At 38.3% G+C, this 27,079-nt stretch overlaps 1 protein-coding gene across 1 annotated transcript; it reads left to right on the top strand.

Annotated features, from left to right (window-relative positions):
* Positions 1-1,632: 1,632 nt before the first annotated feature.
* On the top strand, positions 1,633-26,019 carry hspa12b (heat shock protein 12B). The gene is made up of 14 exons (XM_038290126.1): positions 1,633-2,025; positions 3,213-3,270; positions 3,566-3,651; positions 5,018-5,142; positions 5,227-5,413; positions 7,772-7,876; positions 7,956-8,072; positions 10,591-10,768; positions 21,108-21,194; positions 23,645-23,749; positions 23,820-24,078; positions 24,178-24,281; positions 24,697-24,887; positions 24,963-26,019. The coding sequence occupies exons 2-14, from the start codon at positions 3,231-3,233 to the stop codon at positions 25,440-25,442; spliced, it is 2,064 nt and encodes a 687-aa protein (XP_038146054.1). The 5' UTR covers positions 1,633-2,025; positions 3,213-3,230; the 3' UTR covers positions 25,443-26,019.
* Positions 26,020-27,079: the final 1,060 nt, after the last annotated feature.

Raw genomic sequence — 27,079 nt, 5'->3', positions numbered from 1 at the left:
TGTCTATATATCTATACATATGTATATTATATATATGTGTCTGTGTACCTGGGGCATTTTCTTCCACATAGTGAAGAAATCTAGTTTCCCTTTACCAATGGAGGAGCTGAGTTAGTTCTACTGTCTTTGTGTGACACAGTGTGCAATAGCACAATGTATGCTTTTAATCACATCTTGAGCAGGGGGAAATCGGATCCCTCCAGATCTAAAAAAAAAATACCACATATGCACAATGAAAATCTCCAACAAGGGGGAAAATGTGCATGTTTTATAAAAGCTAAAAACAACGTTTGACAGATAAAATGGCTTTTCTTTAGGAAAATGTTGATATAAACTCTTTACAAGGTAAATGTCCATCGACTTTGATGTAGGGTAGAGTTAAAAGATCAACATAGACAGAAAGATTGATCCTGGTGAAGGTTTGCAAAGATTATTTCTATGGCCTTAGTCTTATGAAATCTAAAATCTAATCTGAACCGCGGGATAGAAGTGCATTTTTAGTAAGAAATGTTCATTATCTTGACGCTGATGGCTAGCTGAATTACTCATTTCAATCACCTATGTAACTCTGCCCTGTTTCTAATCACTGCTCATCTGATCCACCAGCTCCTGCTTCTATTTAAACTGCTTGGTCCCAGTCATCAATGCCAGATTATTCTGAGCCTTTGGTGTTGAGAGTTTTCCAATGTTTCTAATAGTGTTCTGTTTTTCCTGATCCTGACCCACTTCTGTATTCTGACCTTTGAGCCTGCCTGTCCCTGTTCTGATCTGTTTGCCTGACCTGTCTCCGGATTCTGTTGGGGACTGAACCTGGTTCTGCCTCTTGACTTCGCCCTCGGGATTATCCTGCCCTCATTAGTCTGTTCGGATCTTATCTCCTGTCAGTTCTGTGTTCTTCAAGGCTTTGGTGTCTAGAACTCTCTGCATCCTGTCAGCTGACCGGCTGGTATCGACCTCGTTCTCCATGCCAGAGTGAACTATATAACCAGGTTAGTGACTCACCTGTTCAGATTTTTCCTCCGTCAGACTTTTGTGGTTACTAACCTGTGTTCCCTCCCTTCAGAGTTACCTGCCTCAGACACCTTAGCCACTGCTGCCGCAGATCAGCTAACCGCCAGTGATACAGCAATCAAATTAAACGAAGTACTTTCGAGTTTTTTAAACCATTTCATCTAGACTTTCCCTCCCCCTCTATTATCAAAGATTATTCTGTCCAGGTGTCAGTGAAATAGATGGAGGTGTGTTAAATTCACCTAAAGTTTGACTAAACACACCTGGCTGCTTCCAGCCTTTGTCCAACACACTTACAAGGAGAGCTACATCAAGGAAGAATAGAGGAGAAGATACATGTGGAAAAAGCGAATAAAGAGAGAGGTCAGACTAAGAATGGAAAAATTAAAGCAGGAAATACGAAGACCTGAATAATAATAAAACAAGGAATAAAAGAAAAGAGAGAGGGCAACATGACTCAATCAGGGTACAGAGCCAGCCTCGAAATCACTCCACCCTCTGTCTTTCGCTCTGCTGTATCCCAGTGAGGTAAATCCCCCAGTATCGCCCCCCCTTATGTGCTCCCATAGCCCTCCCACTCCTGTGACTGGTTAATGTGTGTGTGTCACCACTTTTTCCTCTCAAATTCATTTGCAAAGCAGTGAGACGGAGCGCTTGGCTGCAAAGAGCCAGAGCTGCAAACTCAAATTAGAATCCCACTGGGAGGAAAAAACAAAAACAAATCAAAAGATTATTAGAAGCTTTTTCTTGTAGCTTTCTCCTTTTCTCCACATTTTTAAACCAAGTTTTGGGAATTCTACGTGCAAAACATTGGGGAAGTCTTACTTTTTTAACAAGGGATTTCCAGAAAAGCATCCTATCCTATCCAGCTCCAGTTTCCCATCCCCAGTCCTTCTGTCATCCATCTTTCTCTCTCTGGAGGCAGATCGGTTTGCAGAATCTTAAAAGCTGGGAATACTTTTTTCTGTCCAACGAAACAAGCAACAGAAAAAAAAGTAAGGAGGACTTGAAGGGGTAAGTCGACTTAAAATAAAAGCAAACACCTTTTTGCACTTTTGGTCATACATTAAAAGTATAATTTTTTCTGTTGTTTTTATGCATAATATATATGATAGATGACTAAGGAGTATTTAAAATATGTCACACTACTAGAGCTCTGTTATGAATAGTATAGCACAAAGTTATGTGCAGTATTATCCTTTTTGGGGTTTTATTATTAGGAGGACAAAGACCAAAGCTGGGGAATGAAAACGCATGATGCACACTTGGGTCATGCAAATGTTTTAGGGTAGAAACTCAAATACAGGCAGACAGATGTTTTATGTTTTTGGATGAGGAAAAACAATGTCAAACCATGGTCCTCATTATTTACACAGAAGACAATTTAGTTTGCTTTTTTTTCCTTTTGAACAGATTGGTTTAATCTCTTTTCCTGCCTCAGAACGTAAACTTGAACCCACAGAGACTATAAAACACACATGGTTCCCATAAATGTAAATTTTGAAGAAGAATATATAAAAATTAATGTTAAATGTAAAGTCTTGATTTCAGATCTGAATCAATAAAAATAAATATTTCAATATATATAGGTTCTAAAATACCAGCTCCTGTCCATCCATCCATCCATCCATCCATCCATCCATCCATCCATCCATCCATCCATCCATCCATCCTCCTTTGTATACATTGAAATCAGCAACAATTCTCTAATGTGCCAATTGGTCGGAGGAGACAGTGGTGTAGGAAGCAGGAGAGTTCTTCCTGCAACTTAAGCGTTGGCGGTTTGAACCCAGGCTCCATCCATCTCAGTCCTAGTGTCTTTGAGCAAAACAGTTCACCTACATTGTCTGCTGATGGTGGTCAGAGGGTTCGGTACACAGCCTTCAGTGAGCCACAGGGTTTCCATAGTTACAATGTAGCTTGCCACCATCAGTGTGCATTAAAATGTAAATTACATGAATGGTATTGAAATAACACATATACAGCCTTTTGATATTTTTCTGTAGGAGCAAAGGTTTTTTGACAGTTGTTAAATGAAGCTGGTTTTACAGCATCCACAATGCTTTCAACATATCTCATTAATTTCCCTCTTCTGTACATTAATATCGCTTTCATGAGTATATTATAAAGAAAAATCCCACTGGATCCACATTGTCGGGTTCATTTTAGCACTGTTTTAACATTGATAAAATGTTCTGCAGAACCTGGCTCCAGTAAAAATGTCTGAGGAGGTGCAGCTGGATACCTATCTGCAGATACATGGTAAGACAGTGCAAGCACATCTTTTTCTAAGTTGTCCTGGTTGAAATGATTCACTTCTTCTCCACGGTCTGTAGTGCTAAACACTCCCACTGGGGTATTTTACTTTCTTGGGATTCCAGTGACATTCCAGTCATTCTTGTTCACTTCAATCCTCCAGAACCAATTTCAAAGAACTCCAGGCCAAATCGGTTTCTAACCATTATTTATTTTTCCAAGTTGTGATGATTCTGTTTCTGTCATCGTAGAAAACTTGCAGATATTGCTGTTATTTCTTCGGTTTCCAATTAATTTGCAGGTGGGAATGTATCCACCCCATCTTCACCAGCCACATCCAGGAATGAATGCAGCATCACACCTCTCACACCCTCTCCCTCACCGGTAACTGCGCAAACAGCCTCTGACCACAGCTCTACTACACACCCTTTCCGCTCTCTGCTCTCTTGTCTTTATATAGAGCCTCCACCAGTTATTAGTGGGTCATCGTAAGACTTTCACTCAGAGTTTACAGCAAAGAATTAAAAAAGAAACGTGAAAACTACTTCAGTTCAGAGTATAACCAAGCGGTTTTTGTTGCTTTCATTGTTTTATGTTATCAATGTCCAGCTAGGTATTGTACATTTCAATAGAAAAAGTGGAATGTACAATAAAGTACGTACACTACAGTTTGGTGTAGAGACGGCTTTTTTTTATTTTCTTCTTTTTAATGACGTATCATTTAGTAAATTTTAGGCGTAATAAACCCTTTTTTTAATTATTATTTTGCAATAATTTTCTATTCTATTTTATACATTCTGAGGAAATAAAGTCTCTCTATGTCTGTGGTTGTATCTATTTATTACTAAACAAAAAAAAAAAAGTCTTACACTCGGATAGATGATATCTAAAAGTGATTGCTTACACTGATGCATTAATAATAGTAATAGTTGAAATCTGTTGATCTTACATTGGAGAAATTTACCTCTGCATTTAAAAAATCCCCTAGGGGAGCAGTTCACTGCCATCATGCAGTGTGTGGGAAGCAGTGTGGGGTTAAAGGTCTTGCTCAGAGACCCAGAGTCTGTGGGAGTGGGGCTCGAACTCAGAACCTGAGGATTCCGAGCTCTATGCCCTAACCACTCCCACCGCTCCCTCTTCGCATCCTAAAAGTTTTCGTTTGATGCACTATACTTAACTTCATTCATTCAATATGATAATATCTTGCAAGAGCTAAAGGGTGAGAACCAGTGCATGTGTTTTTGTTCACTGACAGGAATAGCTAAATACTGCAGAATGCTTTGTCAAAGCATGCAGAGCCCTGAATTAATTTACTTTTTGTTTAGGGGTTTATGTGATAGACTAACAAAAGGTAGCAAAAATGTTTATCTGAAGAGAACTGTGCTATTGTTGTTTTTGTTGCTGTTTATAAGCAAGGAAAGAAATTACATTTCATTTATATAGCACCTTTCTCAGACAAGTACCTTACAGTAAAGTACAGGTAAAATTATTAGGACATTAAAACATAGATACGATGTAATAAAAAAAATTAACAAGTTTAAATTTATATGTCTATTCTGTCAGCTTTACTCTGATGCCCCAAAATAAAGTACAACCCATGTGACTGTATATATTGGATTAATAAGGAGTAAAAACATAAAATAAGACACTAGGCCATCAGTATCCAAAATAAAGAACAGAATCTTTTATACGTGTGTGTCAGCAAATGTTTGCATAAAGACCAAACACTTGCTGTTTCTCTGTCTGGCAGAGGGTGGAAATCAGACCCCGGATGGCTTGCCCATTCTCTGTTGTCGTCGCCATAGACTTTGGGACGACCTCCAGCGGCTATGCTTTCAGCTTCACGCAGGACTCTGAAGCCATACACATGATGAAGTAACAATCTGCTTAAACTCTCCCTTATTTATAATTCTCCCTTCCTTTTAACTCTAAATGACAATTTTGCTCTGCTCTGTGCAGACGTTGGGAGGGCGGTGACCCCGGAGTGGCCAATCAGAAGAGCCCAACTTGTTTGCTGCTCACTCCTGATTTGCGGTTCCACAGTTTTGGGTTTGCAGCACGAGATTTCTACCATGACCTGGATCCAGAGGAGGCCCAGCACTGGCTTTACTTTGATAAATTCAAGATGAAGATCCACAGCACAAGTGTAAGTCGCTCCCACAGTTCTGGTCAGAAGTTTACAAACACCCATTATGAAGGTGGATGTTAGGTAACCGTTGGATGCAAAAGTCAGCATTTATGTGGATTCCTTTTATCAAATCAACTCTCAGACTAAAATATAAACATAGATCCCAAAAGACACTTGATTGAGTGTTTCTCTGCAGGTGGTCCCTCAACAAAACACTTTTTATAGCCATAAACAGGCTTCTGTTGTAACTCTTTCTGGGTATTTACCCTCTTGGAAGAGCTGGTAGAATCAATTACTTCATTAATAATCCTTTATTTATAGGAAAATTTCTTCAGACTCACTGTCTCATTTATAAAGCAAAGCTATTAAATACATTAAAAGGAATAACATAAAAAACAGGAACGGTATGTACTTTTGAAGGTTAAAACCGTACAACGCCAGCAGGGGTTTCAAAAACAAACACAAGTTCCTCCAGACAAATCTACTAATCCTTTTATTAAAATTTTGAAACGCTGCTGAAAAATGTTCGAGGCGGATCAGAGAAAGAGAATGCTGCTGTGTCCTGCTCAGTACGCACTAATTGAACACTGCATGTGATAAATCAATAAAGCTAAGATATAGCAGTAGGTCTGATTCGACAGACTAAATGTAATAAATTTGGGGGGAAAAAATTGTGGTAATGCTTTACATGTCAGATATAAGATGACAGTTATGGTGGAACAAAAGTGAAAATACATTTGTACCAATGTATAGAGAGCACCGTTTAGCTAAGAAGTAAAATGTGCAACAGTGAGAGAGGCTTTTGGTGTTTCTAATAAATCAGAGCAAGACAGCGTCCTATAGGTGTAAAATACTTAATAACTTAAAAAACAATACCTCCATAGTCTGAAATACTCATCAAAGTGGCAGAAACAAGTTGTTTACCTGGCATTGTATCTGTAAAACAATTTCTGTTTCAAACAAAAATGCCCTAATTTTATTTATTTTTTTCCATAATTTTCAATATGGGAGATTATCATCTATGGTGATGCCAATATAATTATAGGATGTTAAAAAACTAATCACACACAGAGTGGTAGAGAGAGTTCAGAGTGCCCTACGTAACGGGACCTTAGTCTCACTTAGATTCAATGGTGATATAAGTTGTGATGGTTGAGACTGAAAGTTTTCAAAAGAGGACTGCAGGCACCAAAAATAAAAATAAAACTGATCTTGAATGGAAATAAATCAGTGAGCATTGTTGCACTTTGATTATGGCCCAGATTATTAAAATACATAATAAAAACAAAACTATGAGCACTAAGACATAACCTTGTGGAACTCATGGAAATATTCATATAACTTGATCTTGAGCTATTTTGAAGGTGATTATTGTTTTTTTTTTTTTGTGTGTTTCTCTTCATTGTGGTTGATTTTTATAGCAAATATTAAAGAATAATAAAAAAATTTAGAGGCAGTTTTTGGTGCTATTGTAAAATAAAAAATAATAAAAAAAGAAGGGGTCCAACTAATTTGTGTCCGAAGCATTTTGTCTTTGGTACTTTAAATCAATTTGAACCAAAGTCTATCACAATTCAGAACCGGAGGACCCATTATTTGAGGTAGAACAGAAAGTTGGATTATTCAAAAGGCGTTTATTTCAAACCAGTGGATCAGAGTAACAGCGTCTATCACTGGAAACTCTGCAGAAAGAAACACAGGTTAGTGACCATGTAAATCTAATGAAGGAAGATAAACTCGAGTCACTAACCTGGTCTACAATTTAAGTCCATAGCCAGAGAACAAGGTAGGATCCAGCAGGTGGGCTGCCAACAAGATGCGGCGGGTGCCACTCATAGTGTCCCAGATGCTGCAGCCTGAGGGAACATGCAAGAGCCTGAAGCCAGGTCCGGCAAACAGATCAGAAAAGGAATAAACAGGCTTAGAAATCCATGAGTTCAAAGACAGTTCAGGCAAACTGTTCAGATGGGGACAGACAGGCTCAGTGGGTGAGAGGCAGAACAGGTCAATATCAGGAAATCAGAAACACCAAGGAACTCTAAAAACACTCTCACTATTGGCTAGAGAGAGCAAGAATAATCTGGTCCTGATGAGTGGATGCAAGCACCATAAATAGAGGCAGGAGCAGATTGATCTGATGAGCAGTGATGAGAAATGGGGCAGAGTTAGACAGGTGAATGGAGTTAGTAATTAAGCCGGTCATCAGTGCCAAGATCATGACAAAATCTTTTAGAAGTTAAAAAGACATTTGTATGACTTTGACTTTGCAAAGGTAGTGGTTTATTGAAAATGTAGAAATAACCTTCCTGTTTTTACAGTTTAAAATGATCATTATCAGATTTTGGTTTCTCCAACTCAATCCATCATATCTTACAGGACCTCACAATGGAGACGGAGCTGGAGGCTGTTAACGGTCGAAAAGTTAGAGCTATTGAGGTGTTTGCACATGCTCTCCGCTTTTTCAGAGAGCACGCTCTGAAGGTAAGGCCTTGGTCTGTCAGTTTGTTTACAGATGGAAAGACGACTGGTCCTCAGTGGTGAATCTGAGTTCTTTTTTCAGGAGGTAAAGGACCAGTCATCTTCGGTGCTGGAGGGAGAGGAAATCAGATGGGTGATCACCGTCCCAGCTGTGTGGAGACAACCGGCCAAGCAGTTTATGAGAGAAGCTGCGTACCTGGTAGGACATTTGCATCATGTCAACCCAAAGTCCTCCCCAGATTAAAAGATAATATTGCTTCTGCGTAGGAAGGTTCTCCTCCATGGCATTCCTCAGAACTAATTAAAAATGAACAGTTGGAATCCTTGGATTACTTTTTCTTTATTAAGATTAAGAGTAAAATATCTTTTATTTTATGTTTTTTCTTGAAATTTTTCCCGTTAATTAGCCTTTTAAGAAACCCAGCTTGTGTGCGGGAGATAAACAGACGAGGAAGAAAAACGAGCAGATGGAAAGAAACCCTGGGATATAGACAGATTAACTTTCCCATCATGGATCCTTTACACACACAGATTACAGCATGCATTTGGCTTTGTCTGTGTTTGTATGTCATGAGAATACACACGCCCCTACTTATTGTGTACGTGTTTGACTGACTTGTAGGAAGTGAGCATGCATGCACAGGAATGCATCAAGAAAAAAATGGCATGCAAGTCTGTATCTAATGGTGCATTAAAATCAAGACATTTTCCTGTTAGAATCTGTGACCTCTTTGTCTGACCTCCACAAACAGACCAAATCTGGTATTATTCTGAGTCACTAGCCTCTAACTGTCTCAGGTGAGTCAATAAAAAGTCTAAAACACGCACACACTCTCCCACACATGGTTAGTGCTGGCTCCTGGTTGAGGTCTGTCGGGGCGTGTGCGCTTCCTGCTGGTGATGTCATTAGGAGCGAACAATAAGGGAGACCGGCGTACAAACACAGGAAGTAGAGAGCAGACCCCCGCCCTGCACAGACACAAACTTATTGTTATAGCCTACTTAACCCTATACCCCATAACATCACATTTAGTGCTTATATAAATCTCCTTATGATTGAATTCCCTCCTCCTAATGGATCATCATTACTTTTGGTTAGGTTAGAGTAATTTCATCTTTAAATCTGTGTTGAAGTGCCATCAGTGTGGATGTCTCTGTAGATTTCTTTTCTTATTTCTGTTGACCTCTGAAATGTCTCTTTTCTGTCCAAAGGTCAGTGTGACATATAGAGTGTGGTTTTGTTAACATTTTATCATAAAGAATGATGACATTTAGGCTAGCAAGATAGAGGCAAAAGAAAACAATGAACACTCTATCATTTAGTAGATTTTAGAACTTCCTCTAGCAGCAATATTTTGAAGGAGCGTTTTTCTGTATCAGCTTATCTGCTCTTTGAGATATTTACCTTTTTTATGACCCATTTTTTTACAAAAGTCTCAAGTGTCATACAGAGTCACATTTACCTCTAGAGTTCTTTGGTACAGAGTAAAGTTTAGTCCAAAAATATAACATTAACAGATCTCTCTAAATGACCTTTAGGTATAATGTGTCTAAGTGCATAGCATATCTTTGTTGTGTTGTGATCTGATGGAGTGGAAACCTCTCCAGTTTGCACTTCATCTCTTCCCCAATGACCACCAGAGAAAAGATGTCCACCAGTGACCAAGCAAGGATAAGTGGGCAATGGGCAGACAGATGTATTTATGGATGGATGTTTTGCTTGGATATTCATACCACTTACCACATTTTTTGTCTTTTTTAATCATTTCTTTTAAGTAATAGAATAGAATAGAATAGAATAGAATAGAATAGAATAGAATAGAATAATAATTCACCTTTTTGTTCCACAGTGGGGAAATTAAGGTAGTTTTAGGGGCAAGCGTAAAGTTTACAACAGAAAAAATATAGTGTACAGTTATAAGCACTTACAACAAAATTTTAAAACAGGTCAAAAAATTGAGCATTAAAAACTCCAAACTCTGATCAAATGAAATTCGCATATGTAAACTTGGATGTATTGGGAAAATGTTGAAACTGTTCATTTAACAATTGTGTATAAAAATTAACAACAGACTGTTTACAAGAAAAACTGAAAACACTGCAATCAATTGCAGATGTATAAACAGCCTATTGAGTTTGTTGGGTGCTGTGGTGATTATAAACAGCTGCTAGTAGGAAAGATCTGTGATAACACTCCTTAGTGGACCCAAGGCACAGTAGTCTTTCATTGGAGGAAATTTCCACTTCTGAAACACATTGTTTTTTAACATTACGTTTTGTTTTTTTTTCCAAGTGTCCGTTTGTCTCCCTCCATCTGCACAGGGTTGTTTGGGCATCCTAGGACAGAGCTGGCCTTCCTGATAAGCAGATTTAACCTCTGCCCTTGGTGGTAATTAAGATATAAAAAAAAGTCTTCAAGTGCACCCCCTGTGCTCCAGACTCAGTTTCCTAAACAGGCAGCGTCGACTGTGACACATTCTATAAAGAGCAGGGCCGATCAGAGTATTTGTAACACATGAAAAATGCCCCAATGCTTACTTCTTATTCTCCTACCATTCTATCTTCTGTTTTCAAGTCTTCTTCGATTAAATACATTGTGTTTTAGATTCCTCAAGTAAACACATGACAAGGTGGGATATAATGTAAACCTACTTTATCTCTGCATGCTCTGAATTTCTCTCACTGCTGTCGTTACACGTTGTTTGTGTGTTCTCCAGGCTGGGCTGGTGTCTCCTGAATGTCCTGAGCAGCTCCTCATCGCCCTGGAGCCCGAGGCCGCCTCCATCTACTGTCGGAAACTTCGGCTCCACCAGGTGATCGACCTGAGCATGCAGCCAATTACCAACGGCCTGGAACTGGACGGAACCCGGCCCTTCGACTCCAGCTTCAGACAAGGTAAATGGACGTCACTGAGAAGTCTTCTTTATCAGCAAAAGCATAAAGCCACACTGTTCCTGGAAAGGCTGCTGTTCTGATTCACACAGAGGTTGTGGGGTTTCAAAGCAAAGACTCTGTGTTTTTTAGTGAAACAAAGAGCTGGGGATAAAAATGTGGCCTCGGATACGGCTCATGTTCTCTGCCTCAATTGACTTTACATGCTTGTGTGTAGAATGTGTGTATTTTTGGGGGAGGGATGTGTACAGACACACCACTTTGAAGAGGGCATGTGTTTAATGTAGAGCCAGCAGAGAAGCAGAAATGGATTCATTTGCAGAGGGAAAGGGGAGAAGAAGTCGCTTTTAAACAGATGGAATTCCCAGGAAGAGGAAATGTTCCTCATCTCGGACTGAGAAGTTCTCCCCTTCATCCTTTAAAACATAAAACACTGATTATGAGCTTGGCTTTCTTCTATACATCTTTACTTTTTTCAATAATGTAATCTTTTGATGATTAATACTGACAGCTTTGCAATAGTCTTTTCACCTTCAAAGCTCCAGCCTTAATGTAGTTTATTGGGATTTTGAATAGTTCGGTAGCTCATAATTAGGCAGTGGAAGGAAAGTCTACGTTTTTGCATGTTGCTGTGCATTTGTAGGTACCATGAGTAGGTCAGTGTATTCTCATTATGAGTTCGTATGAAATCGTACGAAAAGTTATTCACCGTAATTTCGTACGTTTTGGACGTTTTTTTCGTCGTATGCGCAAGCGCATGTGACGCACCATTCACGAATATCGAATATAAATTCCAATTAGCCCTAACCCTGACCCTACACCTAAGATATAAAACAGCAAGCAACGTAGTTAGAGACATGAATAAGTGATGATTGCACTGTTTTTCCCAGTTTTACGTCTGTCAGGGATCTGCTTTTTTTTCCTGTCTGCCAGCGCATGCGCACTGATGTGGTTTTTTGAGGAAAAACGTCCAAAACGTACGAAATAGTGTGCAAAACTTTTCGTACGATTTCATACGAACTGATAATGACAATATGTTGAGTAGGTACAACGTAGTTTCATTTTTCATTGTGCAGCTGCAAGTCCGCCACAGATACATCTCTTAAAGCTTTGGACATGCACTATATCTTTGGGCTTCATTTGACTGATACTGCTTTCCATTCAGTCTGACTGAATTTGAGTTAATTTGGTCGTGAATGTCCGTAAACCTGAAATTTGAATTTGTTGTTGTAGATTCTCTATTGGATTTACATCTGGACTTTGCCATTTTACTTTTTGGATATTCCTTTTTTTTTCTTTTTTCAAAAATTCAATTTAAATTCAATTTATAAACATTTTATCAATCCTAAAGGGAAATAAAATATTGCAGTCAGTCATCTGCACTTTAAAAAATGAAATTGTCAATTTATTTTTGTTTACACTTGTGTATACAAAATAAATCTGTCTGAGTCAACGGTAAGTCATTTTTACAAGCCAGTCTTTTTCAAACGAGTTGTTGTAGAAATTTGATAGCTCAAGGCAGGAAGGATCTTCTATAGCACGAGTGTCAAAGTGGTACCAGAAAGGGCCGTGCGCTTGCAGGTTTTCTTTTCCAACCAAGCAATAGCACACCAGACTCCAGTCATCTCATCAAGTGAGTCCAATCTGAACATGATGACTGGAGTTTGGTGTGCTATTGCTTGGTTGGAAAGAAAACCTGCAGCCCCACGGCCCTTTCTTGGAACCACTTTGACACCCGATCTGGAGAAATCTTTGACTGAAGACAACATGATGGTGTTTAAAAGTCCTATGAAGATGCTCACTGTTTTCCATAAAGTTCTTTACTTTGTGAGGTATTATCTTTGTGAAATAATCTCCAGAGGTCCTAGAGGAGTTCCTAGAATAGAGCCGCCCTGCTTTATCAGCTTGTTGAGCTTTTATAAGTCATTTGCTCTGATACTGTTACCCCAGCAGATTAACTCTCAGATACACTCTCCACAACAGACTTATAGAAGATATGTAGCATATTGCTGCAAACCCTAAAGGACCTAAGATTCCTTAGAAAGTACAGTCTGCTCTGTCCCTTCTTGTAGACAGTTTCACAGCTGTGTCTCCAGTTAAATTTATTGTTGGTGTAAACACCAAAGTATTAATACTCTTCCACTCTCCTATGATGTTAATACTGCATCCAGAACCCCACCTTCTGGGTCAAGCTAAGGTTGAAAGAGGTGTTGTATTCATTTATTTATTTTTTCAATTCAATTCAATTATACATTACCAATTCCCAACGCATGTCATCTCAAGGCCCTTTACAGAGAAATATATCAGATCCTGCTGTCCGATTGGTCAAAAGTTTCCTGGGGAAAACCAGCAGATTGCAGGGAGAAGCATCTCACATGAGCTGCTCTGGACAGGCCTGCACGACTCGAGCCAACACCATCTGGACCCGGTGACTCATTGTGATTGAGTCTCCCCAGTTACCTCCTCATTTGATTTTTAGAGATAGATAGGTGGAGGGGTGGGGGTGGGGGGGTGCAACTCTAAATGTCATAACTAAATTATCCTCCTTACAAAATGGGTGGAAATTTGTGTTTTTCTTTTCAATTCAAAAACACCTTTGACTTATTTTCTGGCTCGACTCCAAGTTTTGCAGCTTCTCTCTCAGTTTCTTTAGGATTTGAAGGATGAAAAGCTATTACCCAACAATTACTGGTTTCAAGACAGTTAGACTTGGAATCTAGTTTCTTCTATGTCATTAGATGCCTAGAGCATATCTGATTTGTTCATTGAACAAAGATTGTTAAAACCTTTATACTGTTTTTGAGAGGACATATAAGGCATTTATGTTTTTTAAGTTGAGGCTTTCCCACTAAAGTCTGGTTGAATCTAATCCTGGACCCTGGATCTGTACTCTGTCACATTTAGAAATGCTGGTCTCAGCTGGTTAATCCGAACCCTTTTGTGTTTTTCTTCCCGTATTAAAAGAAGAGATGATCTGATGTAAGGGCAACACATTTAAGGAAAAGAAAACAAGGAACAACAAATTAAGAGCTCAAATCTAAGAACTACTTAGTTAAGTATTACATGGAATAGCTAGAAGCTGCAGGAAGAACTTCCTTTTTTGTGCTTTAAATTCTTCTTTTTTGAAACCATACTTCTGTGAAATCTGTGTAAGTGCATGGCAATCTGGTCCAATAATCTCTGAGTGAACGTTAACTGCTCCAGCATAGGTGTGACACTTTTCTCACTTTAAACAGTCTCTGGACTTGTCCCCATAAAAGACTGGCAGGATGAATGCATCCAACTCTAACACAATATATTGAATGGCAAAACTTGGATTAAACTATCCAAGAGTGAATATGTCTTAAAGTACAGTTTTATTATGAAGGAGGATTCTTAGTTTTCTCTAAGATCATATAAAAATCTAAATAATAGGGATGGAAACTGGCAAGAATTGGATCGTACAGTGCATATCATAACCCATGCATCACAATAAAATTCATCCTGATATTTGCTGATACAGTAACAAAGATGACATATTTTAAAAATGACATATCTCAACTTTGATCTCAACGTTACTCTGTTGAGGACGGTGCAGAGTAGATGAATAATAGGCTCTTCTCAACACACCGTCATCAAGTGGATGTAGTTTTAAGTGTTATACAAAAGTAGGACAATAAATTATATGTCTGCACTATGTACTTTCAATCAATACCAATATTGTCCAATGAAATATGGGGATATTCAACAGAATCAATTTTTCTTATATTGCTATATAATTAATAGCATTTTTTGTTTTTTGTTTTTGTTAAAGCTTGGAAGCAGTGAACATGATAAGCAGTATTTCTGTGGGAATGCCTTTAATTGTTGGGGTGGTGGCATGAGATGGGACTCATCTCTGGTGTCATTCTCACAAAAAATGATGCTGTTTAAAACTAAAAAGAGAAACAGCAGAATTATTTAGATCTGTCTTTATGTTACATATTTTAAATGGACACTCTTAAAACGGTATATTTGTGGGTTCTCATAGGAACCAAACACATCAATGAAAGCTTACTCTCATTGGTGGAGGTAGATCAGAGGGAAATCAGTGAAGATATTGCCAATTGAAGCCAAAGAAAGTCTGAGCACAATACCAATCTCGTAATGTGTTTAGATGTAGTAAATAGTTGCTTGGAAACAGCATCAAACTGATGGATAAAAAACTTAGTTATATGCCCTTTCTTTTTGCTTCAATGAACCCATTTTCCTTAAAATCACTACAGTTCTTCAGTCTTTTTAAAAGCCTTTAACATTTTTTTTTTTTGTGGCAGCACTTTGATAGTATTTACATTTAAGTGATCTTGCACAGCCTTTTGATTAAATTGGCATAACTAACATTTTGTTCTGTAGTCTCATTGTGAATTGCCTTAATTAAAAAAAAGACAACCTTTAAATTTGAAATGGGTTTGTTGCATATCTGCTGCAAAATATCTCATAAAACCCAACTTCTGCAGCAGGAAAATAGCCTTTAGCACTGAAAAGTACAATCTGAAACTTAGGGGGGAAAGAAATCAGCAATGCATAATTCAGCGGGCGAACATGCTGTCCAAATCCCCTGCAAAGGCCCACTTATACATATGCAGCCAGTGAGATGCACACAAAGAACATTCACACACTCTAAACACAGGATATTGTAATTGGAACAAGGTGGAGCGTGACTATGATCTCACCCCCTCCTTGCCTGTCACTCTCCCTCTCCTTCACTCGTCTCCTGCTTTCTTTGCATTTTCTTTCAATCTCTCACTTTCTCTTTCTCCAAGGTCGGTTTCATTCCCAGAAGTGTGGGGACGAAAAACGACCCCACACAAATACAGACACACAAACTTGGCATCGTCGACTGTTTTTTTTCCCGCTATCTTTAGTATTCCTTCCACCTCATTTCATCTCCAAATTTAGCACGGGGGAGTCGTTAAAAACAACCCCATGTACATTTTCTCTTCTGCAGTTTCATGTAAATGGTTTCCAGACTTGCTTGTCGCTGCTGAACAAAAAACAGGCACATGAAATCGAAGCTTACGTGACGGTGTCGGCCCTCATTCAACTTTGTTTACAATGCACCCCTACACACTATCACAAGGGGGGCTATTCAAATAAATCTTTGCTTTCCCAATCTGTCAGTTCGAACGCCAAAGCTTCTCCTCAGTCTCACCAAAAATAAACTAATCTAAAACCTGTATTTTTGTAATCCTAGCATTACTTAAACTGTTTCAGGACAGGGTTGCTTTTTTTTTACCCTCATCATCAGCATGTATTACTAACTTGTTCCTAGTTTTCTGTGATGCATTTGAATTGCTATGTTTGGAAGATGGGCTTAAAAAAGAAGGAATGTGTGTGATTGAATCAATTACATATACAGGCTTAAGTTTAACATACACATCACATCCTAAAGGTATAACGGAGGATGTTCTTTTTCCAGGTGGATCATCAAAATAAGTGGTCCTCCTAATTGTCAATCATTCTGCTGATGTGTTTACGTAAAACCGTCCTACAAGCTCGTCCACATTTTCACTTAATAGTGGTGAGTCTGACATAGTGGAAAAATTGCAAATCTTCTGGAAAGTAAGCTTGTTTGAGAGATGCAAACAGGAACTTCTAAACAGAGCGTTCAAGAGGAGAAATGGGCTCGTGCACGCTCTCACATGCGTTTAATAGGCGTTCCCTCTCAGGAGCGGGTACAGGGTGATGCATGAGCATTTCTTTTAAGTGGAGAGGATGGGTCTTTTCAAAAATTCAAGAAAATCCTCCTCTATACCTTTAATATCCAGAGAACTGACCTTGAACATGTATTTCCAATGGGTTGTTCTGAAACATTTCAAGCAATTAGACAACAAGCCCAAAAACCTACACTGAATCTAGCTTTAGACGGCTAATGTTAAGCTTTCTGGGAAGCCTCCTTATAGCTTTGAGCCCGGCCCTATTTATAACACACAAACTAGGTTCATCCAAGGGAATAAACCAGTTTAACCCTTAAAGCCTGGACCATGAAATAATTGACAGAAAATTCAATTTTTGTATTTAGAGTTGTCATTGAACTCTCTGAAAAATGAAAAAAAGAATATATTGTCAGGTTTTGGTGTTGGTTTGAGGACCCAAATGCAGAGGCAAGTAGGCAGAGGTGAATTTAGGTGGGTTTAATGAGGTTCACAGGAACTGAGGCAGGAATCAAAAATCCATCAAAAAATAACAAACGAACCATCAGGAGAAAACCAAACTCTAGGAACCAGGGAGAGACGAGGTAGGCAGACAGACATTAGACAAGGATCCAGCAAACAGGAACTGAAGAGGGAGGCTTTTAAAGGGGACAGAGACAAAGAGAGGGCTAACGAGAGGATTGAAAACAGGTGAGGGCAGAGCAGAAAACAGAGCTAGGGATAGAGGACACAAGAGGGCAGCAGAGGACAACAAATGGAAAACCAAGACTGTGACATATATATATTTTGTATAAGTTAAATTTGATCATTTATTTGCATCAATTTTGATACATTAGGCATTTTTGTAGAATATTATATAGGTTTTCTGTTCATTACATGTGTCTGATTGTGTAAGTCAAATCATATCATATCATATCAAATATGATACAATTGGTTTTAAAGGGTTAAAGGAATTTTACAAATTCAGAATTATACCATCATCATTAAAAACTGCAAAAACAAGGGTTCAAAATTAACAACTAATCACCATACCATTTCTTTTATGTGTATTTACTAATTTTGGAGGGGGGTATATGTATCAAAGTGGCACATCTCGCCTCCTCCAGCTACGTTTGAACATGCTCTTGCTTTCGTTGGCCCTTGGTCGACCCACCAGTCACCGCAACAAACAAAGAAATTGAAACCTGAGCAAGGCCGTTTCCAAAACCTCACGCCGGTGCTGTTTTACTTGGATCAAAATTTTTAGGTTTGGTTCAAGCACATGTGTAAAGAGGTCTCCGGCTTTGTGACTTGTTTATGCTTTACATGTAGATTGAAGTGGGCTGTGTTTATGTTTTTGACTGAGCTGCTTTCGTCTTCAGTGATTTTACTCTAAGTGTGTTTACACAAAGAAAAAAAAAAGGTTTGACAGCCAAAGAAGCTGAGTGAGGCACTGGAGGGTGATGATGACTACTTCCAGGTGTCCATGAAGCCGATAAAGTTAGGCTGTTTGATTAAAGAGGTCATAAAATCAAACACATTTGAGCCATAATTTCGAAATCTGTGTGCACCTTAAAATATGCAGCAACTTCTGTTTAAATTCTTCTACAATTATGATGCACAGGTCAGATCTTGTTTAAGTAATTCTGATCATATAAGGAGTTTGGATCTCCTGAAGATCTTTAAGCTTCAAGCAACCTGACTGACATCAAACTTTATGTTATTATTACTACTAAACTTGCAGATATGTGAGTTTTCTCCACAAAAGCACCTTGTTAATGGATGGAACAAAATGTTAAGATGGAGATAAGGAGCGATTCTAGGACCTGAGGTTTAGGGGTGCTGAGCACCCAGAGAGCTGTCTGACCAGACAAGATTAATTTCACTGTTTTATTAACATATTTTTGAAACTTGTTAAGTGAGTTTTGCTAATATTTACTCAATCATTCACTAATGCATCTGAGACTTGTGCCAAAAACCCAAAAAGCAAAACAAGCTTTTACAGTAAATCAACTATTTTCATGGAAACTTTTGAATCAGTTTTCATGAAATTAGTTTTCTCTTTTGTGTGCCAACATTACTTCCATGATATTTGTAAAATAATCTACTGAATGAAATGTTTTTCTTTGCCAGTTTAACAACTGTTGCTATTCTGTCTGTTGTCTTTCCTGGTTTTTCCTGAACTTTCACTTTGTGCACACCTTGCTCCTCTGCTCCACCTTTAGACTGACATTCATAAAATTAGTTCAAGTTCAATTTATAAGGATTTACTAATGATTCAGTTAATTCAAATATTAATAGTGAGTTGTGGCTTTAAATATAACCAAACAAACCAGACTCAGACACATTAGAGCACCTACCTGATGAACATTTCACCAACAAACCATCAATAGGTGCAGAAATCTGACTGAACATTTCAGAAACACCACAATGTAGCGTTATCCTCAAAGCGTTGGTCAACATTTTTGTGAAGGAGCTCCATCAGGCTTGTTTATTTGTTTTTTCTTTATTTATTATTATTTCTGATTAACCAGAACAGAATTGAAGGGGTTAAATAACCAAGTACTGTATAGTTTTCACAATGTCACTTTTTCTTTTATTGTAAAAAGCGCATACAATTAAAAGAAAAAACAACTAAAGGTATAATGGAGGATGTTCACCCCTTTTTTAGGGGTGCTTTGATTAGGGTCACTTCAGTAACCCCAAAAATAGGCTAAAAACTCCTATGATGGAGATGTAGAGCTTGTCTTGACAAAATGACGCAATGCTACTCAGTCTGGACTTCAGAAAGAGGAATATAGGAATATGTGTTTTTACCAAAACATATATCCTCTACTGAAGAGTGAAGGCAAATTCTGTAGGGATGTGGAAAAAGTTCAAAACAAATTTGATTTTAGGAACAAAAGTCTTTAATCAGAAGAATATCTGTTGACTGGACAAAAAAAAATCCAAGGTAAAAAGTTATGATTGAAAGATTTTTTATCTTCATAGTCAGTTTACCCCTTATCAATCCCCCCTTTCTAAATATGCCTTTAAAAACAAAACTATTTTTATTCTTTGTTTTTTTTTACACAGCATGAAATTAGATCTGTTTTTGTGTTTTAGTTTTAGTTTTTTTCATGTTTTTATTTGTTTTAATAAATTAATTTTATTAAATTGTTTTATTCCTTTAAATTTCTATGTTTTTTTATACAATTTTAACTTTACTTGCAACACTTACTTTCCCTTTGACATTAATTAGGTATTTTTGAATTTGAACTGGATTGAATGTACAGCATTTTGTGGCAGCTTTATCTATAAAGTTGAGTTGAGTTAAAAGATTAAGTACCTTTACTGGAACATAATTTTAGTTTAAAATTTATGTTTTTAAGCTTATTAGGGTTTCTAGGGAATCAACGCCATTTTTCATTTATTTTACCTTTATTTTACCAGAAAAGAAAGATCCATTCATTATTTTTTTTATCCCTTTCACAAGGTTGTCCTGGCCAAGATGTGAAACAAAGCAAAGTGCAAGGTGCACCAGGGCGTTACATGTGCATCAACATTATTTCTAAGAATAACAGCAGTGTTTAATTATTTACAACTAATTTTAAAGGAATAGGAGATAAAAGACAATGAAAAATTAAACATATTACAATCTGACAAAATGTTACAGAAGTAAAATGTGTTTAAATGTGTGAAAAAGTTTTGGTTTAGTTTGGTGGACGATCCGTCATGCCATTGGTCTGATCTTCTTGCAAAGACCCTGAGAAACTTTTTAGAGTGCTTCCCATATAAATATATAAATACATATTTCCCCTTTGAGGAAAAACCCAAATAGATCAAGTCTGCCTCCTCCTTGCGTAGATTTCTCAGATACTAGAAGATGAAATTTTGATGTGAGATATGTGAATCAAGCCCAGAACGAAACCAGAGGACCATGTGAAGGGGTTGGTGAAAGCTAGAAACAGATTAATATTTACCACAGTTAATTTGGTCTTTCTAATGACATTAGACGGAAGAGCTGCTCAAAGAGGAAGAAGCCATTACTCCAAAAGTAACATAAAATATAAATTACAATTTGTAAATTGATATTGAGACAAATAATTTACATTTTTAAAGTATGATCTTTGAAATAAAGAAACTATTATCCAAGTGTTTTTTCATAAACAGCTTCACTAAAAAGAAAAAGGGAAACATTCATAGCTACCACCTCCTAACTGTAATGTACAGGGGTGGTAGCAACATGTCTTGGGTTTGCGTTGCTGCAGGAGGGAATGGTGCACTTTACGAATAAGACTGTATCACCAATAATAATTGTTATGGGAAAGTTTGAAGACAGCCCAAACGCTTTGGCACAAACCGGTCTACTAAATGGACCGCATTCCACCAAACCAGTTAAAAAAGGGGACTTTAAAGCGATGAAGTCATTTGTTTATTTGGCCGTCACAAAGCAACCTTCTCAGTCTCTTAGAAGACCAGAGGCCAAGCAAACATGACTTAGTTACAGCTGTTCTGTCAAGGAATGGGCTCTAATTCCAGCAAACTATTACATAAAGCTTGATGAAAGAAAATGAACACATTAGAACCAATCTTACAAGGAAAACAATCTTCAAAAGGAAGTGATGTACCTTTTTAGTATGCATATATCCTAAATAAACAATCAACCTTTTAACCTCGAGCCTTTAAAATCGATGACCTGTTTGTTGCAGCGAGGGAGCAGCTGAGACGATCCAGACACAGCAGGACCTTTTTGGTGGAGAGTGGAACAGGGGAGCTGTGGTCCGAGCTACAGACCGGTGAGTGCCTCTGACGGGCCCCTCTATTTGAACATACTGATGGTTTTGACCTTTAACATGCTGCCTATGTTGTGCAGGGACATCCACGTTCTTAATGTGTGTTGAGGGGGAGGGGCTACTTTCAGTTAAATTGTGTTTTACTTATTTTTCTCCCAGAAAATGAAGCAATGTTTATTACTCCTCTCCGACAATATGTACCGATTGACCTGATTGTGAGATTTAAATATCAATAATGCATTGTTGATTAGAAAAAAACCCTTCCAGGGGAGAAATCAAGTTGCCCCCCAACTCGTTTCTTTCTCTCTTGTGCAATAACAACAGTCAGAGGAGCCACGTGGCCCTACTGACCTTCTCTGCTCTCATTCTTGTCCAAACACACACAGGATGGACCCAACCCGTGGGACTCTCTTGCCCCTACTCTATAAATCCAACAAGGGAATATGAGAAAGCTTCCTTTGTCTTAAACTCTTGCATTTATTTGTCGCCTCTTTGCAGATCTATTCATATCATTTATCTCAGTTCCTCACACCTAAGAACTCTGTCCGTGTGAAGTCCTTATCTCCATGCAGATCATAAACACTATCAGACAAACAGCCATTACTCAAGCCTGAAGGTTGTTTATTGGTTTAAAACCTTAAGATAAATCAACAAAACACACATGGCCTCTTAAAACATTCAAAGGAAGATCTTCAGGAGCAAATCATTCGGATTTATCTGTGATCTTAAACATTTTATAGTGCCTTACAGTAATATTCTTGAAGTTTGTCACGTTATAATACAAACACACATTTTTTTTAGTTCAATTGCACATAGACAAAGCCTTAAATTATAAATATCACTATTCTTCTACACAATGAGAAGCTACCATTATAAAATCCATGGTTTTATTCTTGGGTGAGTCTTGGATTAAAAAAATGTGATCCTAATGGAAACGTATCAGACTTGTATGGCCATGACGGTGTTGAGTGTAAGTTTCTGACACGATACCAGGAATACTGATGCGACAAATAAATATGTTTTACTGCTAATCTTTGACAATTCAGTGTTTCCCCCTAAGCAAAGTCCAAAAAACTCACTATTTGTTCTAAAAAACAATAATTACCTTTATTTAGTAAAAAAAAAATATATTGAAAACATATAAAGGGTTAAATTCATGAAAGGGTTTTTTCTTTTAACACTCAATAGCAGATGTAAAAGGGATTTTAAGAAATATCTCCTGCAAATAGCACCCAAAATGATAAGGAAAATAAAGAAAATATAAAACGCTGTAAAAAAAACCAGAAGAGGACTCAGGGTTAAAATTTGTTTTTGTAACGAATAATAAGCAAAATGTTAATCATGATGTTAGCAAAGCTTGTGGAGACACACAAGTACACCCCCTACACCACAAGTTAAACACCTTTCCAATCCACTGGAGAAACAGCAAGTATTTTTTAAGACAAGGTCCTGCATTCTTTAAAATGCAAAGAGCCATTTTGCGCAATGTTTGGCTGAATAAAAGTCATTTAGAGCCGCATATATGTTATAACTCTGTAATAAAACACAGCTTTTAATTTCTTTGTCAAATAGCTGATTTAGGAAGCCTGTTGCCATTTCAAACAACCAATAGTTTATCTTTATCTTCAGCTTTCAAAAAAGGGAAAACATAAAACGTTTCATAAAGTTGAAGAATGGATTTTCTTCCATAAGATATTATTTGATGTAAAAAATTATAATATTAGAAATAAAATAAAACAAAAAAAACTGAGCTAATGATTGTCATGGTTATGGTTCTGTTATGCTTTACTTTGCTCCATGTTTTCTAATTTTATTGGTTTAATTCATATTTTGTTTTGTTTTTTCTGGATATACGAGTTCTTTGATTTTTATTTGTTGCCCTCTTGTGTTGGTCTCCTTTTCCCTAGCTGCTTCCTAGACTGCTCTCCACTCACACCTGCTCCTTGTAGGCTCGTTAGCCCTGCCTTTGTTTAGTCAGCCATATATACTCTCCCTCTGCTGTCACTCTTTGCTGGTTCCTTGTCGTCGCTGGTTCCTTGTCGTCGCTGGTTCCTTGTCGCTGTTGTAGCTAACGATCAGTCAGGTAGATCTAAAAATATATTTCTGGTTCTCTTAACATATTTCTGTTCCAAACATTTAGTCAAATATTAAAAAGTTTTAAGCTTCAGGGGCTGTTATTTATCATACTACATTAGTTGCTTCTTTACATCATTTTAAGCCACTGTTAAGAGCCATTGTAGAAGTTAGAGAGCCACTCATGGCTCTGTTGCTGCAGGTTACAAAACCATGGTTTATGACAAGGAAAAGTACATTGGTAAAAATTCCAGCAAGGATATGGTAAGAACATATAAAGTGAGAATAAAGAACGATTAAAGGATTTGACAGCTCAATGGCAAAATCTTAAAAAAAAAAAAATTTGTTACAAGAAAATACATTCTGCTGACTTTCTGTAGGTGACAGGTACGTTGTTGCGGACTGTGGCGGAGGAACAGTTGACCTGACAGTTCATCAGATTGAACAGCCACAGGGGACCCTTAAAGAGCTCTACAAAGCCTCAGGTATACTATTTCACTACCAGACTCAAGAAAGAGTATAGACATGTTTCTAAAACTTCAAAGTGTCTTCCAGGGGGTCCATACGGTGCAGTCGGGGTGGACTTGGCCTTCGAAGCCATGTTGTGCCAGATCTTCGGTGAGGACTTCATTCACAGCTTCAAAGCCAAGCGACCGGCAGCCTGGGTGGACCTCATGATTGCTTTTGAGGCGAGGAAACGGACGGCGTCCCCAGGAAGAGCCAACGCCCTGAATATATCTCTGCCCTTCTCCTTCATTGACTTCTACAAGAGACACAGAGGACAGAGCGTGGAGGCTGCTCTGAGGAGAAGCAAGTGCGTGAGGCTGAAGAGCACCAAGAAGTAGTCTGATGTTATTGCCGGTTTTTGTTTGCAAAGTTCAACAAGAATCTTTTTTTATATTCCTTCTGTCAGTATGAACATTGTGAAGTGGTCGTCTCAGGGGATGCTACGGCTGACACAGGAAGCAATGAATGAGCTCTTCCAGCCCACCATCAGCAAGATAGTCAAACATATAGGTGAGAAAGACACCAAGAAAAAACGGATGGACAATATGGAGTAAACATTCCCTACATCCAGTCTATGTACAAATTAGTTTGTGAAAAAAAATACAACACAAAAAACATGTTGGGAAGCAAAAATTGTCCATGATGAGATCTGTATTGGCCTATCCTTAGGGATTATCGGCAAAATAAATAATTAAGTTGTAAGGTAGTCTGTCAGTTTAGCTATTGTACAGTTTCTGACACTGGCAGATGAAGAAATGTCCTATTTTGAAACAGCCACATTCCAGTGGTACATTAACAGGATGCTAGCGTAACAGTATGCAAATATGGTAGGGAACAGAAAACAGGATTTTTGCATCATAGAAGTTGTAACCAGAAGGTCAAACTCTTCAACGGTTTAATGACAGGGTTTCTTCTCTTCTGGCAGAGGAGTTGATGGGGAAGCCAGAGGTCTGTGGTGTCCGCTTCCTGTTCCTGGTTGGTGGTTTTGCAGAATCACCAATGTTACAGAAAGCAGTCCAAAGAGCACTGGGAAGGACCTGTCGCATCATCATCCCCCATGATGTTGGCCTAACCATCCTGAAGGGTGCCGTTCTCTTTGGGCTAGATCCCACTGTGGTAAAGGACTGGAAAATAAAAGTTAGTGTTGGAGTAGTGCTATGATTCTTGTTGTAATGGCTCAATCTGTCGCAGGTCCGAGTGCGACGGTGCCCTGTGACCTACGGAGTGGGCGTCCTCAACCGCTTCGTGGAAGGACGACACCCTCGGGAAAAGCTTCTCATCAAGGATGGACGCGAGTGGTGCACGGACATCTTTGACCGCTTTGTCTCCGTAGACCAGTCAGTGGCTCTAGGGGAGGTCGTTCGACGAAGCTACACACCTGCTAGGGTGGGCCAGCGAAAGATCATCATTAACATCTACTGCAGCTCAAAAGATGATATCACCTATATCTCTGATCCGGGCGTCAGGAAGTGTGGGACAATAACCTTAGACTTACCGGAACCGTCGGCACCACCTGGAGCGGTGGGAGGAGCAGGAGCAGTAGTGGCTGGGCCAGAAAGGAGGGAGATCAGAGCTACCATGCAGTTTGGAGATACGGAGATCAAAGTCACCGCAGTTGACATCATGTCTAACAGGTCTGTCCAGGCTTCCATAGACTTCCTGTCCAACTAAAGTAGGGCAGCAGCCTGATGAGACTTGAAATCAACACAACTGATTTAACGCAGAGAGTTTATGATGTTCAGTCAGCATTGAACATTTTCATGAACTTTCCTGTTCAACATTCTCTGGACAGAAATGGGAAGACTCTTTGATTCAAGAGTGAAATGCTGGAACAGAGTTATCCTAAGTATTGCTTATCAACACCAAGGAATGAATCACCTATAGACCCTACGAAGTATACTACCTAGAATGTTTATTTTATCCTCATATGATACTCAGTACCTCATTTAAGTCCTTATATGAAACCTTACTGGACTATCATGTTATCTAATAAGGTAGTGCTCCATCTAGTGGTAAGATGACAAAACTACAAGCTAAAATATATGCATTTACTGAAGGATTGTGGCATTATCTCCATTTGAATGTTTTTGACAGCGACATACCACTGCTATGGTGTTAAATATTTAGTTGAGTCTGATTTGTTTAGTCCAAATGAAGTCTGGTTTGTGTTTTAAAGCATTTTTCTAAATTTTATATAGAAATTTTACTCAGCTATGATCTGCTTAAGATTACACTTTTACAAAATGAAGGACAGTGTGCTAGTTTTGATGGAGGTTTCATTTTTAAGGGGGAAAAAATTGTCAATTTAAAAAACAAAAACCCTGCATATAATGAAGCTCAAACACATGAAAGGCTAAGAACCTTCTTCTTGATGGTGACTGGGTTTTCACAAATCACAGGATTTTAGGTCACATCTTGGTTTTCGTCACAGATTTTCTACTCTAAAGCTTAGCCAATCCATGACTCGTTGCCTCTACATTGCTAGAAGAGCCAACCACACCTCAGTCAATGTTCTGGACAAAAAGAAAAATTGCTGGTGGTTCAAGATCTCTCAACCCTGGTCCTCACCACCCAAATTCTTGCATGTTTTATTGTCTCTTCTCCAGAACATCTGAATCAAATAACTGCATAAACTTCTTAGCAGCAATCAAGAGCTGCAGGGGCTGGTTGATCACTTATTTATTAAAGTCAGGTGTGTGGAGGCAGGGAAAAACAAAACAGTTTCTTACTTTCTACTGCTTTGACCCAGACTCTTATGATCATGGTATTTTTGTGAGGTTCTGCAAAGATATTTTTCGGTATATAAGTTGACTTACTGGAAGAACTGTTGGCAATGGAAGTATAAGTCCAAATTCTGCAGATATAGCAAGGTTGATTGTGTGAGAGACACGGATAAGGAACGCCACCTGAAGTGTTTTTTAAGGACGTGATGAAAAATCTAGTCCCAACTCCTTGGTTCTTGATGTTTTAAAATACATGAATGTAACAATGATGCCATTAGCAGGACTTTGAAGAAACGGGATACAATTTAGCCCCGTATGTTGGACACGTCAAAAATGAAGGACAGAAGTTTGGATGGAAGAGTATCTGGAGAGAACCCACAAATGAACAGGGAGAAAATGCAAAATCCAGAGTTCAAACCCGGGACTTATATCTGATTCCATCTTTAAAAATATGTTATTTCCCCGTAAAATAAAATCCCTATAAAAGCTACTTCACGATTACTGCCACTTTGGCCCATTTCTTCAGACAACTGGGTTTGTAGTCTCCCTTGTTTATACCTATATAACTTTCCTTACTATTGTCTA

The sequence above is a fragment of the Cyprinodon tularosa genome, unplaced genomic scaffold (genome assembly GCF_016077235.1).
Source record: "Cyprinodon tularosa strain WSP-4 unplaced genomic scaffold, ASM1607723v1 ctg276, whole genome shotgun sequence".
NCBI lineage: Eukaryota > Metazoa > Chordata > Actinopteri > Cyprinodontiformes > Cyprinodontidae > Cyprinodon > Cyprinodon tularosa.
Note: the sequence above shows the minus strand (reverse complement) of the source record. Positions and strands in the feature narration are given on the sequence as shown.